Here is an 18962-nt window from a genome sequence, read left to right as displayed (position 1 = left end):
GCAAAATCATCACAGAATCACAGAATTTCTAGGTTGGAAGAGACCTCAAGATCATCGAGTCCAACCTCTGACCTAACACTAGCAGTCCCCACTAAACCATATCCCTAAGCTCTACATCTAAACGTCTTTTAAAGACTTCCAAGGATGGTGACTCCACCACTTCCCTGGGTAGTCTGTTCCAATGTCTAACAACCGTTTTGGTAAAGAAGTTCTTCCTAACATCATGTTTGTGAATATATGGAAACCTACACTGATTATGATGAGCTTTTAATTTTAAAGTAGAATTATCAAAAATAGAGCCTGTGGAATTAAATTTGTCAGGTTTTCAATTCCACTGTAGAAATGAAAATTATATTTAGATACTAACTTCTTAAAGCATAAATATGAGGGCTGAAGCTTCACTGTGGGTATTTGTTAAGTAACCCATTCAGTTCCATATACACTGTATGAACCCTCACTTTAAATCATAAACTGTAATGTGAAACATTCTGGAATGTTAAGACATACTGGTTGGAAGACTGCCCATCTGGGAGGAATGAATGAGATCTGACTGAGAGGTATGTTGAGAAGCTTTCTCAATTTCTGCATCAACAGTCTGTCCTTGACCTGTAGCACATAGTACCTTTCTATGGTACTTCATAGGTAAGGTTCTTACAAAAGTTGAGGAATAGTGTAAGTTAACTCTAGAAGATCCCTGTTTTTTCCTTTAATTCTTGGTTGTTTTCAAGTAGGTCTAGAATTTAGGATTCTTGCTTCGGTCACCTTGCATTCAGAATTTAATCTCACTTCAGCTAAATCATCGTATTTCCAGCTGCTGATGGTTTTATGCCAAGCTATACTGCAGCCTGAGCTTTCTTCTTTCTTACCTCTTTTAAAAATTATTTACATTACATATTCAGATCTATATTTTTTGTTTGTTATTTTCAGGGATGTTCTGTTGTGGGCAGGAATATGTAAATGTGTCAGATACCATATGCTGCTCAGGTTCCAGTGGTGAGTCCCTAGCACATGTTAGAAAGAATGACCAAGTGCCAGTAAAATGCTGTGAGACTGAACTTATTCCAAAGAGCGAAGAATGCTGTAATGGAGTTGGATATAATCCTTTGAAATATGTTTGCTCTGACAAGATTTCAGCTGGAATGATGATGAAGGTAATTGATAGAAAATCTCTCAGTAGCTCTAATTTGACAATGGAAAGAGAAATACACTGTTCATAACTATTTTTCTAAAATAGGAATATAAAAACTCTTGTGTGCATTATTCATTTTCACATTACATCCATATTAATACCGAATGAGTTCACCATGATTGATGTTATTGCAATGAATTCTAAAGGAATTAATAATGATTAGCTGCCTCTGTGAAGTGTTGCCCAGCACTTCAGATTAGTACAGTGGCTAAAAGCTGGCATACTAACAAGACTGGCATATATAGCCAGTTCCCATTCTGTGGCCACTGTTCCTGACAATGTTCCTTGATTGGAAATTGAAATTGAAGTCACCTGTTCTGATGTATAAAAATGCTATTACATTTCAGTTCAGGCAGGCAGTATAACATAGATTTCCCCAAACTTCCTCCACAAAAAAATTAATAAAAATAAAGCAATTGATATTTACTTGATGGACTTAATCTTGATCCTGTTGAAAACAAGTGTCAATTTTGGCATAAATTTCAGCAGTATTAGGTCCCTGTATAACGTTTAGTAATAATGAGGATATTTTTCATGCTTTCGACACAAAGTGAATTATATAGTTTATTTTCACTCCATTTAAATGTCATAATACACTAAGCAACATAAAAGCTAAAGCTACCTCTGTTATTTTTAAGAGCAGCCAGTGACTAGATGCGTCAGCAGGAAACAATTTGGCCAAACTTTCAATTGCAGTTCCAACTGAATTCAACAGAAATTTTCAAGTAATAACATCTCAGTGTTAGATGTAAGCTGTGAAAAAGTAAACTGTTATTTTTTTATTTTTTTTTTTGCTTAAGGGAAAAAAAACATTTCAAAGGATGGAAACTATTTTAATGTATATATATTTGCATATAAGTATGTATTTATATTTAGAGAGGGACAGAGAAAGTGGATGAGAGAGGATTGGATTTTGTGAATGCTACAATATGGAAATGAAGTAGATATTGTCAAATGTATCACTGAAATGAAAAACAAACCAAACCCTACCACATACAGGTGTTCTGATATACTTTCCACTCACCTGCTGTGGTAACACACAAATATTTCTTTTAAACACACAAATATATAAAATATACTTCAAACCCCTATGGATCAGGTTCTTAAAAGCTGCCAAGGAATTGCACAGAGCCCTCCTGTGCACTAGGAAAGCTGGGGGAGGGGGGTGGGTGCTACTGGTTTGTCTCAGGACCTTTGACCTACTGACAATTCTTCAATGTTCAAATGTTTAAATTCTCAGGTAAAACCCCATCCTCATTTGACTACTGACTCTTCAACTTTCAATAAACCCAGTCATTTAGGGTTCCAGTGGTTAAAATTTGTGATGTTTTGTACAAGGAACCTACAAAAACAAAAGCAAAAACAAAAACAAACAAACAAAAAAGCAAAAACAAAAACAAAACAAACAAACAAACAAAAAAACTCCCTTTCTTTTAGAAAGGACTATTAAAGCATTAGTGATCAAAGACAGTAGGCTGACCAGAGACTGAAAGAGTTTCTGCATGCTAGAAATACCAACATACTAAGTGTGTGGTTGCCTGATTTGGATGTTGTGTAAAGACAGAGAAATACTATTGGAAGCACCTATAAAGAAAGGAAGAAGTGTCAATATATTAAAATTGTATGCATATTCCATAGGTAAAAGAAGAATGCAAGGCTAATATCCTTTGTCCTTTATCTATGGAAAAAACAGCACATTGTGGAAAGTGTGACTTTGATCCTAGGGAGAATATCTGTGCATGGATAAAAAGTTCACGGAGTGCTACAGAAAAGGAGATAAAGGAAGGTGTGTGTCCAGCTGAAGAGGAGACTGTCTACACTGGAAGCCAAAATCATTATTCATTTACAGGTAAGAAAAAAAATGGCATATCAGATCGGTGGTTTGCTAGTATGTTTTAATTCACCATGGGGAAAAAGATGTCCCAAACGCTATCAGATATTTTAACTGAATGTGAAGCAAATGTAATGAAGTAGCATTCCTTCAGAACTAGTCTGAGCATCTTTAGGGGAATGGAGTGGGTAGTAAGAAGTTTGGTGAATACAATAAGGCCTAAAGGTTCTTTCACAAATGTTGCTACAAGTGTTATATCAGACAACGGCCCTACCCAAAGGAAAAACTTCCCTATCTGTCTTTAAAAATGTAAGTAGTTATAGACATAGAAACAGAAAACAATACTTATTTTGTATGTTGTTAAAAGACTGAGGTGACTCAAATGTAACTTTCTTTTTGTAGATCTGAACCTAGAACCTTTTATCACATATGAGTACAGGGTGGCCGCTTGGAATAGCTATGGAAGAGGCTTCAGTGAAATTAGCAGAGCTGTCACTAAGCAAGATGTGCCACAGCGTGTAAGTCCACCAAAATGGGCTAAAGTAGATAACCGTGAAGACGTGATACTTCTGAATTGGGAAGAACCACTTCAACCAAATGGTATTGTTACTTGTTTTTAAAAAATGTATGTTCTGTCACTATTCTGACAGTGTTCCAAAAACACAAAATGTTTTAATTAATCACTGACACTGAGATATATTTATTGCAAAAACTCTAGGTTGAAATCATTTTCATTTTCACAGAAGACAATTTAGTATGTTTTTAGAAGTGCCTAAAAACCTCTTTTGAGAAGAGTGGTAATGATAGTAATGAGGAAATATGATCAGAAAATCACAATCATGTTATAAAATTTGGGGGAGGAGCTTGATACTCAGTTCTTTCAGGAAAACTTGGTTATAATTTTCAAACTGTGAAAACTTGGAACAACTTTCAATGATCATTGAGATCCACTGAGATGTTGATGTAAAGGTTGAGCAGAGTGACTTTAGAGTAATTGACACTAACCATTTAAGTGGGATGACTACCTATTAGAGTGGTCACCTAGAGATTTCATTTAATATTTTCTGTTTGCAGAGGATGTTGTTATAGCATACCATCATGAAGCATTTCTCAGCTAACAAAAGGGAAAACTTTCTTTCTGTGATAGGTCTTATTATTCACTATATCATTCTCCGAGATGGAATCGAGCGTTTTAGAGGAACAGAAACAAGCTTCAGAGATACAAGTGGCATCCAGCCATACCAAGAATATTCATACCAACTGAGAGCCTGTACTGTTGCTGGTTGCACAGACAGCAGCAAGGTTAGTGAATTGGTCTATACAGAACTGGTGCCAGACATTTATCAGCTGGTGTGGTAACATATAAATGCTTTTGGAAAGGTGTAATTTGAAGACATGATGATTATTGAGCAAGTAAGTGAAAAGCATCAATAATCTTATTTGGATTCAACTACTGACAGATGTTTATTCGGATCCTAAGGTTGATACAAACAAGTGGAAGAAGAAAGCAGTAATTCGGTCTTGGCAGTGCTGAAATTACACTGTAAAAACTGATGTTTGTTAAATAGAAAGCTGTACATGATAGAATAGAGTAAGGAATATTAAAATGCATTTTCTCAAATCCTTGAAATTAAATCTTTGCTTCTCACTAAGATGTATATTGCTTCTTCTTCCATGCTATTTCTTAGTGTACCTTCTAGTAGATCAGCTTCTTCAACAACCTTCTTTTTCTAAGGCTGCTTCTACTATGTTACCTTTGTTGGCTTTCCATGTCTATGCTGACTTCAGGCGTTACACTTCCTTTGTGCACAGCCTGCCTCTGCTTCTGATTTTTAAGCAGACAGAATCTCTTTCTTCCCTTTGTCACTGTTTTGTTTTTTCTCTTATCATTTAGAATCATGGATACCTTTCACCAGCATTACTATCTAGCCAGCTCTAGTTTCTCTTCTGCAAAGTATCCGTCTTACTCATCATTTGGAAAAACTATTTAAGTGACCTTTTTCACAATAATATCCTTGCTTTGTGAAAACAATTTTCTAGGAGTGCAAGTGTAAGATATGTGGAACAGAAGTGGGGAAGAGTGACTGTGTTTTGTAATTACGGTATCTATGGGGTTGAAAAGGTGGATTTTTTCAGGTTTTTACATATTTTTCTTACTGGTACAAATCTCATCCAAAAGTATGAGAAAAGAAGGACTGACAGAGGGATAGAGGTAGGCACATAGTCCTCTACCTGCAAACACAGCTATGATCTGGAACCTGTATAGCCACCATTGCTACAACCATTAGCCTGAACTAATACATTCTGCTTATCACACTTGTATGTAATTAAGGAGTTTACAGTTGCAAACACTGAAGTCTGCAAGTAGAGACTGATTCCATCAAATGTACTAAAACAATATATTACAGAGGGCACATTTTATATTTAGAGCATAATATAAATACTTTAAAGTGGTAATAACAAAAAAAAAAAAAAAAAAAAGTGATTCTAGAAGAGAAAAAGGTTCGACTCACTTATTAAACTGGTATCATTTGGATATGCCTCTGTACAAAACACTAGAGATGTGTCAACAGAAAATCAGCAGTGCCCTGCCCTGCCCCCCTTCTTTTGTAGGAAGAGCTAAACAAGTGTGAGGTTAACGAGTCCAAAGTTATTCTATCTTTCAGAATCTTTGTTTTTCTTAAAAAAAACATGGAGTTACACATAACTTTGATAGAGTTCAGATTGCACTGGATATATTGAGGTTTAGCCCCATGTTTACTGGTGCTTAAAATATATGAAATCAGGCAGTTAAAATGCAGAGACACTGACGAACCATATGGAAGAGAGTTATCAAGAGTTTTCAAGCAATACAGTTTTTGTTGTTTCACCCTGTGCTATACACTGCAGCTAAGATTGTGGTGAACCTGTCGTGATAAATTGTAGACATAGACTTATGTAATATATTCAAGGTCAGATTTCATTGTGAAAAAGGAGGAAAAAACTAACTAGTTCTCCAGGCTCTTGGTAATGATATGCCAGACCAAACAACATTTTAAAACAAAAGTGACATTCTCATTGATCATGGTATCTAGTGTACTATTACATTAAATTGCTGTTTAATTCATATGTCTTCAGGTAGTTGCAGTCACTGTCCAAGGAGTCCCTGAGAGCGTTCAGCCACCAGACATCAGTGCTTTGAACTCAACAGCATTGTATTTAAGCTGGACTGCACCCAAAAAAACAAATGGTATTATCAGAGAGTACCAGATCAGTCAAGTGGGAAAAGGACTTATTTACACTGACACTGGAAGCAAAATGCAACACACAGTATCAGGTAAGGAGGCAGAACTGAGAATCTAATGTGCTATCCTTAAGATATTGAAAGTATTAACATAAAAAATGCCACCTGTCAGTAACTTTTAAATCTGACCTTTTGTGCACAGTTTAGAAATGATTTATACCCATTTTACATACCTTAAATTTATTTTCTTCAAGCTTTTCAATTCAGGCTTCTGATGTTAAAATACTAATAATTTCAAAATTATAAAACTAATCTATCCAGCTCAATTCACGATTCATGCTTTGTGGTGAGCTTGAGCTCTCAAATATTCTGTGTAGGCTTGACATCCCTTAACACAGATATGACTCTCTTTTTTACCATTAATGTGCAGTAATGTGGTTGAAGTCACTGGTGCCACTGTGAATGTGTAGCAGTGTAGAAGCAAGAAAGATCCAGTACTTTATGGCTGAGTCATTAAAAAGGAAAAGAAAGGGAAAGATTAGGATTCTGTTTATGTTAAATATTGCTTATATACATTTTTTAAAATGCTTGGTGAAATTTCGTGAATGTGCATGTATCAGAAAGAAGTTTTAGTCAAGAGATTTGGGGGGGGGAGATTTAACTCAAATGTATTATTGTCAAATATTTATTTATTAGTTATATTTGAATTTTACATTGAAGCAAAATTATACTTAATAAGCCAATGCTTTTCTTGAATACAAAAGATGAACATAAACTTTTTGGGATATCTTTTCACACTTCTTGATCTCAGGTTACTTAGTAAATTCTTGTGTTTGTGTTTTTTTAAAATTCATAAATACATTATTATTATTTTTTATTTTTTTTTTCTACCTGATGGAAAACACAAAGATTCATAAGTTATAGTTGTTATAGTCACCATACAAAATCCACCTAAGAAGTAGAAGTCGACTTAGGGCATATCAAAGCCATCCAGCATACTTGCCCTCCCAACCTTCCCTCAGAGCATGAGTTCTTAGTCATGTTGGATCCCTTCATGTTTTCAAATAGATCCTTCTTGTTGTGGCTGCTCACAGAAGACTAAAGAATGGCTGTTCCTCTTTGACAGTAGCATGCTCAAGCATAAAATTCATCAATGGTATATTAAACCTATCACCATATTTACTTCTTCTGGAGATGGGGTATTAACAAAAGTATCCCTGCTTGTGGTATATGTTTCAGAATTGCTGTTTTAAGTTTGTGATGTAAAGAACACCTACCAACAAGCAATGATTTTTCACTTAAGCCCATTTGAAAAATGCTTCTTCTGTGCTCCTGGTTCCTTCCCCAAATGCACTTATAGCTCCAGAGTAACTGAGATTTTTAATGCAAGCAATATAGGTTTTTCTTACCCGTTGCAAGGGAGAGGAAGTAGTTACCTCCTGAGAAACAAAGATCTTTTTTCCTTTTGTGCTGCTATACCATTAAGCCATTGTCCAATGCTGCCATGTTCAGCCAGGAGCAAAATAAGTGATTGTTCTTCCTGACGGTCATAATCGAATCCTCTGCTGTTTTCTGTAGGAAGTTCCTAGGGTAATAATGTGGAATTCATGGCAGTGATTTTGCAGTGTGGATAATTACTGCTCTCTAAACTCAAAGAATAAGCTAAAACAATCAAATTTATTTCATACATAATCTCAAATGTTTGAACGAACTATTGTGTTATTCCCTGTGGATGTAGGTTTTGATTTTCTTATCTTCTCTTTTTTTTTTTTTTCTTTCCAAAAACGTCTGCTTTTCCCTGAGCAACAGATGAACATTAATGAAGCTGTAGCATTAGTATTTCTTGAGACTTTGAATCTAGGGTCTTGCAAGTAACAGACGAGAAGGCTAGCACCTTGCCACTGCACCATTGTCTTGCTGCTTATTTTTAATTACATCAAAGCTTTGGAAACATGATCCCACAAATGCTTTGTGGGAATAGCGGTGAATGTGCTCATCATGTGAAATCCATAAATTGCTTATAATCCTCTCAAGATGTTAAAAAAAGCATTAAGTAATTGAAGACAGGAAGTCCTCAGTTAATTATTTAGAGGTGTTATCAATGCTTTAAGCAAACTGAAGCATTTTCTGCTATCTCACTGAGTTGAATGCCACTGGGACCTAGGGGCAGCAGCCATCATCTTCTCATATTCTCTAATGCAAACAGCACATGGCAGCTTGTCAATAAAAGACCTTTTTATATCATTTATTACCGAACACTTCCACTACCCTGTACAGAACAATTTGGATGACAGTTATGGCATTGTTTCACTTTGCGTTACTACTCCTTTACAAATGGGCCTGCTAATGCTCTGCAGTGGGGGGGGGCAGGCAGAGGGTAAGACTAAGAAAATAATTAGGGGAATTGTAAGAGAAAGCTAAGAGTGCCCTCTTCAGCAGCAGCAGGTGGGTTTATTGCAATAACTCTTCTCAAGTTCCCCTTTTTCGTACACTAAATATCATATCCCAAATAAGAGGCTTTATCATAGGAACAATTATCTTTAGGTAAAAGCCAGATAAGATCATTGATATTTACTTTAGGAAAAGAAACAAGGTTAAAAAATATTGTGTGATTGAATGGCTTCAAATTCTTTCATTGAAATATATTCTCCATTTCAAGGTAGTGAAAACTGAAGAGGCACGGTAATGTTGTCACTGGTCAACCTGTCTCAATGCAGCCTTGAATTATTAGTAATATTTATCTAAAAAGCTCATGGGGATAGAAGGATTGTGTAAGGCTGTGGTCAGAAATCTGACATCTTCCTGAGTAAATTCCCATGGTAGGGCCCAAGAGTGTTAGCCTGGGCGCTAATTACTGACCTTGCTGGAGCCATACCCACAAATGCAGACAAACGGTATCAGAAATAATTGATTTGGCTACTAGGACAACGCATTCTTTAAAAAGCTGTTTCACAACCCTTTTGGCAAATAACAAATGCTGCAATAATGAAACAGAATTCTAAGGCTAAAACAACTAAACAGGAGACAAAAAAAAAAAAAAAAAAAGAAAAGAAAAAGAAAAAGGAGGGGTGAAGTATCCTCTAGTGAACAATCACATAGAGAAATTGGAAAAACAAAATGCTGTTTACATTACAAAATTATCTTACCTGTTATTTTTATTATCAATCACATACATAGCTTTGTACAGAGCTTTCCAAAGCATACATAAGACAAGGTCTGTAATGCAGAGCTTTAATAGTGTAGATAAAAATCTGATATGACTGCTCCATGTATAGAGGTTTCAGGTATCAGAATTCCACCAATAAATTTAGTGAAACCATGTGCTCTTTTTTTAATGCCCATTTTTCTCTTTAAACTGTAGTTGTAAATGAGTATTGCTTTATTATGCATGTTTCCTTTAAAAGTGAACATGACTCCCTTTAGGGGAATTCAAGTAATTTGTTGCCACAGTAATCTTTTCTATCCTGAAATGTTAAATACTTGGCTTTCCTCCATGCCTTTGCCTCTCTCTAGTCTGCAAGTGTCATTTCCTCCCTTCTTACTTTATATACTCAGTGTTCAGATGATTTTTCTTCTTTTCCAGTTCATGATTAGGTTACAGTCAGGGCTGTCCCTCTGAGTCATCTCTTTATTTTCTCTCCTTCGTGTCTTGTGTAATTTGTAAGCAGCCTGCATGTCTTCCATTCATTACTCTACCTTTCTACATAATCATTGCTTCTTATTTCTATTTTTTTCTAATAGGTTTTAATTAAAATGTCTGCATACTGACTGTAAGCAAGGATTTTCTTAAAAACAAAGATATTTCCCAAGCTTTGTCACAGAACTGCATTGTTCTTGAAGTAATTACAATTAGGCATAAGTTACATCAAAAGTATGGTAAATAAAGCTGATAATGCAGCTTCTGTTTAGTAGGGTTATTCCTTCAGGGAATCTTATTGTAGATGGGCCTAATTCTAAGTCTGACTGCAGCTAAATATCCTTTTGTCTCAGCACATATTAGGCACCTATAGGCAGACCTAGAAAACCCAGGGTTCATGGGACTACAAAACACAATCCACAGGGATAGCACAAACCCATTTTCTGACCAGCCCTGTGCCCTCAGCCAAGGGTATTGTAGTAACCTGGGCCTCCACAGTCTGGTCAGCAGTTAAAGTTGAGCTCTGAGGTGTTCAAGCCAGGCTCACACGGAGGCCTGAATCTTTAAAGATTTGATCTGTTAAAACTGTGAGGACCATTTAATGGATATGCACAAATGGCTTTTCTAAAGCTTAGTATCTTAACCAAATTTGGGTACATTTTGTAGGAGAAGTCCTAAAATCCAGTTCTTAACCAGTGGGCAACTTGATGTCAAAACTGAAGTCACTGACACACAGCAAATAGATGTTTGAAAATTTCCAACAAATATTCAAAGCAAGATATTCTCTTTTAGTCTCATTCAAGTATGCCAAGCATAGAAGGTTTGGGGTGAAAAAATAGTTCTAAAAGAGGTAACTAAAATTAGTATCTTGGAACCTGGTTATCATGCCTTTTTCTGACTGTTGTATAGCAGTTATAGCAAAATCTCGTAAAAATAATAGGAAAAAATGCAGACAAAATTGAATATATAGAAGTTGGAAAAGGGGCAAGAACAGAGTATGTCTTTGGACTTGTTTGCAGTTCAGTTGGAAAATTCATGTTCAAGTAAGGGTTTATTGTTCTCTTTTCTCATTGTTGCAAATATATTTGTATTAAATATTCAAAACATTTCAGGGTTTTCAGCTGTTCACTTCCAAAGCTCTAAGGAATTATATTTTCAAGTGCTTATCTGTTGGAAAGCTTTGAATGGCCGTCACCAATTATCATAGAATCATAGAACAGCATGGGTTGGGTGGGACCTTAAAGACCATCAATTTCCATTCCCTCTGCCATGGGCATGGACACCACCCAATAGATGCCCAGGGCCTCATCCAGCCTGGTCTTGGAACACCTCCAGGGATGGGGTATCCACAGCTGCTCTGGGCAACCTGTGCCAGTGCCTCACCACTCTCTGAGTGATTATGGAGAATATGTCTTTACCAATAATGTTTAGGTACTTTCCAGCAATGTCTTAACCATTTTTTGCAGCCAGAAGTGTAGTTTCAAAAAGCTTAAAAGGCTGAATAAATTCTCAGAAGGTTTGTATGGGTTGAGGTCTGGACTGTAGTTATTATGCTACAAGTGCTATCTAAGTTAACTGATTAGAAGCTAATTGAGATATGTCTATATGAGGGGCATCCATAGATCCATTGCAACATAGTTGCATATTAAGTCTGAATTTTGTCAAGTATTTTAACTAGTAGATGTATTTCTAAATTAGCAAGAATTCTCTATTACCGTATTATTCAGATGTAAAAGAAGAATGACTAAAATTTTATGTTTGCCAAAAATATTAAAAGTTAAATTTACCTTTAAATCCAGTACTTCCTTTTAGCGACAGAATTTTGGGAATGCCTTCATCTAACCTCTGTTTGCTCTTTCTAGGTCTGCAGCCATACACTAACTATAGCTTCAAGCTTACTGCTTGTACATCTGCTGGGTGTGCTTCCAGCCAGCCACTTTCAGGTCAAACTTTGCAATCTGCTCCTCACGGTAAGGAGAAAAGGCATTCTTAGAGACCTGCAAAAACATAGTCATAAGGGCTTGTATTTTGTAATAGTTTAACAAGGTGCAAAACTCCACCATCATCAATCAAGCTATCGTGGATAAATTTACACAGGAGAATCCATCTCTTTTCTAAGAGCATTTGGATCTCAACATGCTCTTTATACTGACTGCCTGGCACTGTACTTCTGCTTTGTTTTTGTGACAATTTTTCCACATTTATCTTTAAGTTAGCAAGGTTAGATTTAGCAGATGTCTATTTTTCAAATCACAAATTAATATGCAGAGACAGCTATGCATAGAAAGGCTGTAGCCTTTGGCTTTGTTCTCCATTATTATGTACCTTGTCTAGTTAGTTACATTTAATGAGGGTTAAATTCAGATTGTGTTGTTAGATTCTCTTATCCTCTCTGGCTATGTTTAATGCATTTGTTACATTGCTGAAAGCAACAGCACAAACTGTGCGACACCTTTCATTGTCTGTCATAAAATAGTGTCATTGTGATATTAATAGGGGTATGGCCAAAACCTCATCATATCATAGTCAGTTCAACAGAAGTGGAAATCTACTGGACTGAACCAAAGAAACCTAATGGACTCATTACTCAGTATCAATTATTTCGTGATGGAGAACAGATATTCTTGGGTGGTAGTAGAGACCTGAATTTCACAGATGTTAACCTGCAGCCTAACAGTAGGTAAGGCATGTTAAAGCAGTTTGGTGGTATATGAAAAGTGTTCAAAATAAGTGTTTGTGAAACGTACAAAAATGTAAATTACTCTTTTAACAAAAGAAAAATATCTTATTGTATTACTTAATTATTGGAGAATTGGTAAAGCGTACTTTTAGGAAGCTATGAATGGTGGAGAGCCTTAATCAACTGACTTCTCTCTCTTTTTTTTTTCTTTTGAGAACGTCATTCTGACTGACTGAAAGAGGGGGAAGCTTTTTATATTCCCCTTTGGTTGATGGTTGTTCTTGATCAGTTGTTTTGTTTCTTATGGAATATACTTAGAAAAATTAAAGTCTTTAAATGTTAAACAGCACTGAATGTCTTTTATGCTATTGTTTTGCATTTTGAACATACTGACATGAAAGCATCAGCTGCTAATACTTTAATTAGGCCATTCTGGAATTTGTTTTGGAATTTTTTGATTAATATTTCTTATGTAAACTAATGTAAATTTTAGTATAAAAATTATTGTTCTGATAAAGAATCACTTCTTTTATGTAAAGAAATCTTAAAGGTGAAAGTGCTCACTAATGCAGTATTTGTAGTCTGTTCACTTTAAATTGGTGAAAATGGGGATGTTCTATTACTGATATGCTTAAAGCTTCTAACCATAGTGTCTACTGATCTTTTTGTGTTTGTGCAGATATGTTTACCAGCTGGAAGCCAGCACCTGGGGCGGCAGCAACACTAGTGATAAATACGTTATACAAACACCAGTAGGAACACCAGAGAAAATTCATGTCCCATATAATGTAACAGTAATTGATGCATATTCTATGTTTTTAGCTTGGGATACACCAGGTAAAAACATATTTCTATGTAGTGCTTTGTAGCAGAATGAAAGGATAGAAAAAATAGTATATTAAGGCAAGCAGCTGAATCATTCAATTTTTTTATTCTTTGTATTTGGTTTTAGTGTTGGTGTTATTTAAATAACTAGTATCTAAAGCTGCTGTTTCTCAGAGACATTATTTTAATAATGTTGACCTATATACTTGACATGGGTATTGTGAGGATTAGCTAATCAAAAATCCATGCATTAATTTGATCTTGTAAACTATTACTGAGCACAAGTAGTAAGGGAAAAAAAACAATTACACTGAAAATGAGTTTCCCCTTCTGTTCCAACCAAACTGAGTTACAGAGAGGGAGACCTATCAAACTTTTGGGCTGATGATGTCTTGATAACTATGCTGGCAACTAAAAAGTCCAGTTGTCCTGCACAAATCAATTTTGAACTCCTTTAAAAAAACGGTTTAAGAGTATAGTACAGAGATCCCATGCTAGCTTTGACCTGATAGAATAAGTTTTATTCACCACAGCACCTTAGTGTTATGTGGGCATATTACCTTGCAGTATTGTAGGTCAGGAAATGCCCCAAAATTTTTCAGCTCTTGTTCCTCTGCTCCTGAACATTACCGGGTTGTCTTGGCCTGCTGCAGAGGTAGGCTAAGAAGGAATATTTGAATAATATTATCTTTTTATGTTAGAAAATGTGTTCCATTTTGTTAATGTAGATCACAGCTTAAGTGACTGCTATGGTTTGCTGATATGATAAAAATTATATGGTATAGTTATTGTGGAACAATGAGAGCAATGTAAGTGAAAAGTTTTCTGTCTTGTGTAGTTCATCTCCAGCAAGGTGTTTTCCAAGATATTAGTTTTTTTCAGTTATACTGAGGTCAGGTTTTTTAGACACTTCAGATGTTTGCATATTGCAATAGCAATAATATATGTTTTATCAGTGAACTCAAGGAAGTTTTGATGTCACCTCTTCCTAATTATTTAAGATGTTTGTACTTTTCAGAGCAGTCACAGTAGCATCAATTGGCATTAAAAATAAAGTGACCTAGTAAAGGTGTTTTGCCTTCAGTGTTGGATCGCAAGTATTGTGGTAGTGCTTAGCAGTGTTCACCCTACCCATTTAAGCAATGATTAATAAATCTATAATACCCTGAGCTGTCAATCTTTTAGTTTTCAGAAGCACAAAATCCATTATAGAAATGATATAATATATGAAAAAGATTAAAATCTTAAATTAAACTTTTCTCCCTACTGCCTGGAAGGATTTAGAACCCAGCAGAAGGCAGGTGAATTCGAATGGCATATAAGCTACAGTTGGTTTTATTGGAAAGTGAGTCATGCTGTATTATAGTTTTGATAATAAATATAATTTAAGATACAAAGTATTCAGCCACATTATAAATAGATTTAAAACACAGGAATATACTGGAAAAGAATAGGCTTTTGTTGAGTGGGGCATTTCACAGAAAAAGTTGTCCTTGTTCTGGACCTTTTCTTTCCCAGCTGCTCAAATTCCTGTTACTCGTAGCAGGTTACAAACATGTAAGGAGAATTGGGCTTTGTGTAGTACATTTGGTAATATTGCAATGAAGACGGTGTGTACAAAGGTTTCTGTATTTCTGAAACCACAAGATCAGAGGGTTGAAGAAGATATTGGATCTTATGAGTCTACTGTAGAGGATGAGGGTTTGATATATTCACACAGCTGTAGGAATTGCTCTCCTCAGTCAGGTGAAAGTACATGTCCCTCTTTCCAGGTACTGGGATGCATCCTGAAAGCTTATCTTACTTTTGTGGATATTTGGTGACTCAGTCCCTTCCTCTCTCACTGTGTTGTGGTGTCTATTATTTTAAGCCTTTAAGTTTGGATAAGGGATTCTTTATGCAGTGCCCCTGACAGGATAAACAGGAAAGGAAAAAATGTTGTTGTTTTTATCACAGAGCTCCAGGGCCTCTAGCTGATCTTTCATACAGGGATGGGGAATATTAAGAGCAGAGAAATGTTACTTCATGATACTAAAATAAACACTGTATGCTAGAAATTAGTTCCTGACTGTTCATAATCCTGCTTCATGTTCTTTCTGAGACCTTTGCACTCTTGGTGGTGGTGTTTTTTTTTTTTCACAATAGGAAGACTTTGGGGCATGCAGGTGGAGGTTTATTTTGGAGGTTCTGATGTTCTGGTATGAGATACAGCCCGTTAACAGGTTCTGTGCATGCAGACCTCTGAGGCCCGTATATCCCCAGCTTGCTGGAATTCACATGTCACTGTGTGATATAGTAACCTTTTCTCTATTTTTTTTTCTGCATGTGAATCCAACATGGTATATTGAAATAATACATATTTCCATTTAAAACCCAGAATGCAGCTTTTATTATATGGATTGTCGTTCATTCCTTGACAAGAGGGGTGTTTTAATTGATAGTCTTCCTGAAAAAAGTGCTTTATATTAGCCAAGTTTTGATGAGAGGGTGGTTGGTCATAATGTCTTCCTGTCTCTGGATATCAGGGATGCTTTGGCATTCTATCTACTTATCTGCTGTAATAAATTTAGATCAAATATTCACCCTCAGTATTAATTAATGGTATCGTATTATGCAGACCTTCCTTTTTGATTGCTTTCATTATAATGTTTCAAAATCTGTGATCTATCTAAATCTTATAACTTTACAGATATGTGTCATTTGACAACTCCTGACTTAACTAAATAGCAAGGTAGCCAAGTAGTGGCTAAAGTGATGGATTCAGAAAAAAAAAATATTTGACACACCTCACTCACTATGGAAAACAGGACTTTATTTTATGAAATGGGCATCCCATTATCTTGTGTTGCATTGCCTCAGTGAACAGACCTCAAAGGTATGGTACATTTCACTGATACGTTACCGAAGGATATGTTACAATTACTGTGGAACTATTAGTGCCATGAATAGAAGCAGAAAAGCTGAATGGGAAAAAATAGTAATTCTCCCAAGGTATATCCATAAATGTTATTGATAGGTAGGTAGGTAGGTAGGTAGCTGTCCTGCATTTCAACTCATTGACAACCCCATTGGTCCTCACTGGGGTCCTGATTCTCTTGCATATACTCAGTTGCTGGCAGCAACACAAAAACAGAACATGCTCAAAAGAAATAAGATTCTGTCCTCTGCTTCTACATTACTTGCTTCATATGTTAATGATCACCTGGATTAAAATTCCTTCTTACATCATGTTTTAATAATCAACTTCATCCATCTCTGGGTTTGCTTTAGCGCTTAGAGTAAAGGTTGTGTAACATGTCTGGATTTCTATTTTGATCAAATTTGGTATTTGAATAACATTTGTGTCTTATCTTTGTCTCTTAGCTTCCCCAGCTAACCTGTTTTCTTGTTTATTTCAGAAGATGGTCTAACAAATTGTGCTGACTTCTGCTAGGGCAATGTAACATTTCCTCTTTTCAGTTCTCTCATATATAGTGTACACACCACATCATTGTAAGCCAAATTTTTCGAAGTTCTGCATCTTGAAAGTAATCAGCATCTCCATCTGCTACTGTCTTCAGAGTCTTATTGGGAACAATTGTTACAACCAGAATGATACCTGGATACATAAAGTTTATTTTTAATATTTAAAATCAGAAAGCCAAATACATGTTTTTATTGTCTGAGATTAAAAAATAAAATATTACTTTAGACTTTATTCTCCTGCTTTTTTTTTTTTTTTAATAGAATTATCATTCTTATTTTTATTATTTGTTGACTTTAACTGAAACAATTCAGCCATTTTGCTTGAATTGTGATGGAGTTTCACATCATATTAAACAGTTTTCATCAATTGACTTCAAAGAGATTTTTGGTGACCAGTCGGTAAAACAGGCAGTGGCTTTTCTCCCTAAATTTGGCAACTTGTGCTTCAGATGCAATTTTATGAGCTCCATTAGTTTTGAAGTACACAGAGCAGTTAAACCAAATTTGCAGAGTTTTTGCACAGAATTGTCCATTGAACATTATCCAAATATGCCCACAAAAAAAAAAAAAAAAAAAAGGTTTAGTTTGATTGACTTGTCCCATTGCAGAGTGTGCACCTGCTGTGAAATGAAGTCACAGAGAAAAAAAGTGGAATAATTTAACTTTTTTATTTGTAAAGATAATCAGGGTTTTTCTGATTACATCTTAACTTCATAAATGTTAAATAACCTATCAGCATCTAGTTGTTGTAAATTATGAAAAAGAGCATTGCTGGGAATATTAACCAACTAAATCCTTGTTCTTTAGTGAACATGAAAATGTGTTATGGCAGGTTGTCATTGTGCTCATGGTAACTTTGACACCAAATAACAAAACTGCCATTTGCACTTAGGGTAAATTGGTTCACTTGTGCTTTTACGGTTCCCTTTATTCTGACATAAATTTATGAACTCTGGAACTAACCAAGTCGTGTGGTTTCCCAGCTGACTTGAACAAATATGACCATTTCATTTCTTTCAGTCATCAGAGCACACAAGGTAGTCGTTTCAGACTGGCTCCAGATGCTAAAGGCTATTCTGGAATATAAAAAGTTTTTTTTGACACGTTTCTGTGTTGCATGGGTGGATTTCTTCATTTTTACAGATTATAAAGTGATCCTTTGATCTTGGCATTGAATTAATTTAATCAAATTGTGGAAAAATATTAGAATTTTTCATGTAGTTTTATTTACAGTTTCCTGTTCACTTCCTCAGAATACTTTTTCTGCTGACCATATTTATTACTGGTATCATTCATTAAACATTTTCTGCCTTTAGGAGGAGGAGATTAAGGTTATGGATTTTTGTTTTAGCATTTCTGCTGAGATATAGACTGAATGTTGGACAGAGTTATGTTGAAACAGGTATCATTTGCTTCATATTGACATCTGGATTCAGCTGTCCTTGCTTGTACTTAAGCTTCCTTGGGAACTCAGGTATTCTGAATAGTTCAAATTTTTAAGGTTTCTGGTGATTTTGCCTAGAATAAATGCACTTATCAGATGCAAAAAAAAAAAAAAAAAGAATTACATGAATTATGTGTCACTTCATAAGTTAGTAGACGTTTCTTGCTGAAATACCTGGTTTGTCATAAGGACTGGAGAAGAAGACTACCTTACCTTACCTCAGCAAAAAAAAAAAATATTTCTTGCAGGAGCCATCTACTATACTTCAAGATCACCTCTCAGTTTTCCTTTGTAGTATCCTGCACAACTTAAAAAGCTGTATTTCTGTTATTCTGTTCTTAATTATTTTTTCTTTGAAACTTTACACTGAGGAAAAAAAAAAAAAAAAACATTGGTATTTTATCTGTTGTCTCCCTTCACCTCCTTCAGTGGTTAATATCAGCACCTTCTTCACAAAAACTGAGCTGTTGAATAAGCTTGAAGCCATGCCTCCAGTGCAGGGCTATTTTTTCATTTTTTTAGTATAACAGCATTTCATTTGTCTAGCACCTAGTGAAGTAGCATATTCATATTTCTTTGGGATATTTATGTCCCACTTTTCTTTTGAGAATTGTAAAAACTTGGTATTTCAAAGATTTTTCTGATCTTCCAAAGTACATCTGTTTATA

At 35.4% G+C, this 18962-nt stretch overlaps 1 protein-coding gene across 1 annotated transcript in view; it reads left to right on the top strand.

The window, feature by feature from the left end:
* USH2A (usherin) overlaps positions 1–18962 on the top strand; it is a gene marked incomplete at its 3' end in the record, with an annotated part of 393893 nt that overhangs the window by 313530 nt on the left and 61401 nt on the right. Inside the window, exons 50-57 of the mRNA XM_084283630.1 lie at positions 928–1151; positions 2828–3038; positions 3423–3620; positions 4168–4326; positions 6142–6336; positions 11743–11850; positions 12377–12560; positions 13240–13397. Coding sequence (XP_084139756.1) covers positions 928–1151; positions 2828–3038; positions 3423–3620; positions 4168–4326; positions 6142–6336; positions 11743–11850; positions 12377–12560; positions 13240–13397 — 1437 coding nt within the window. The remainder of the gene's footprint in view (positions 1–927; positions 1152–2827; positions 3039–3422; positions 3621–4167; positions 4327–6141; positions 6337–11742; positions 11851–12376; positions 12561–13239; positions 13398–18962) is intronic.

The sequence above is a fragment of the Netta rufina genome (assembly GCF_964035555.1).
Source record: "Netta rufina genome assembly, chromosome: 3".
NCBI lineage: Eukaryota > Metazoa > Chordata > Aves > Anseriformes > Anatidae > Netta > Netta rufina.
Note: the sequence above shows the minus strand (reverse complement) of the source record. Positions and strands in the feature narration are given on the sequence as shown.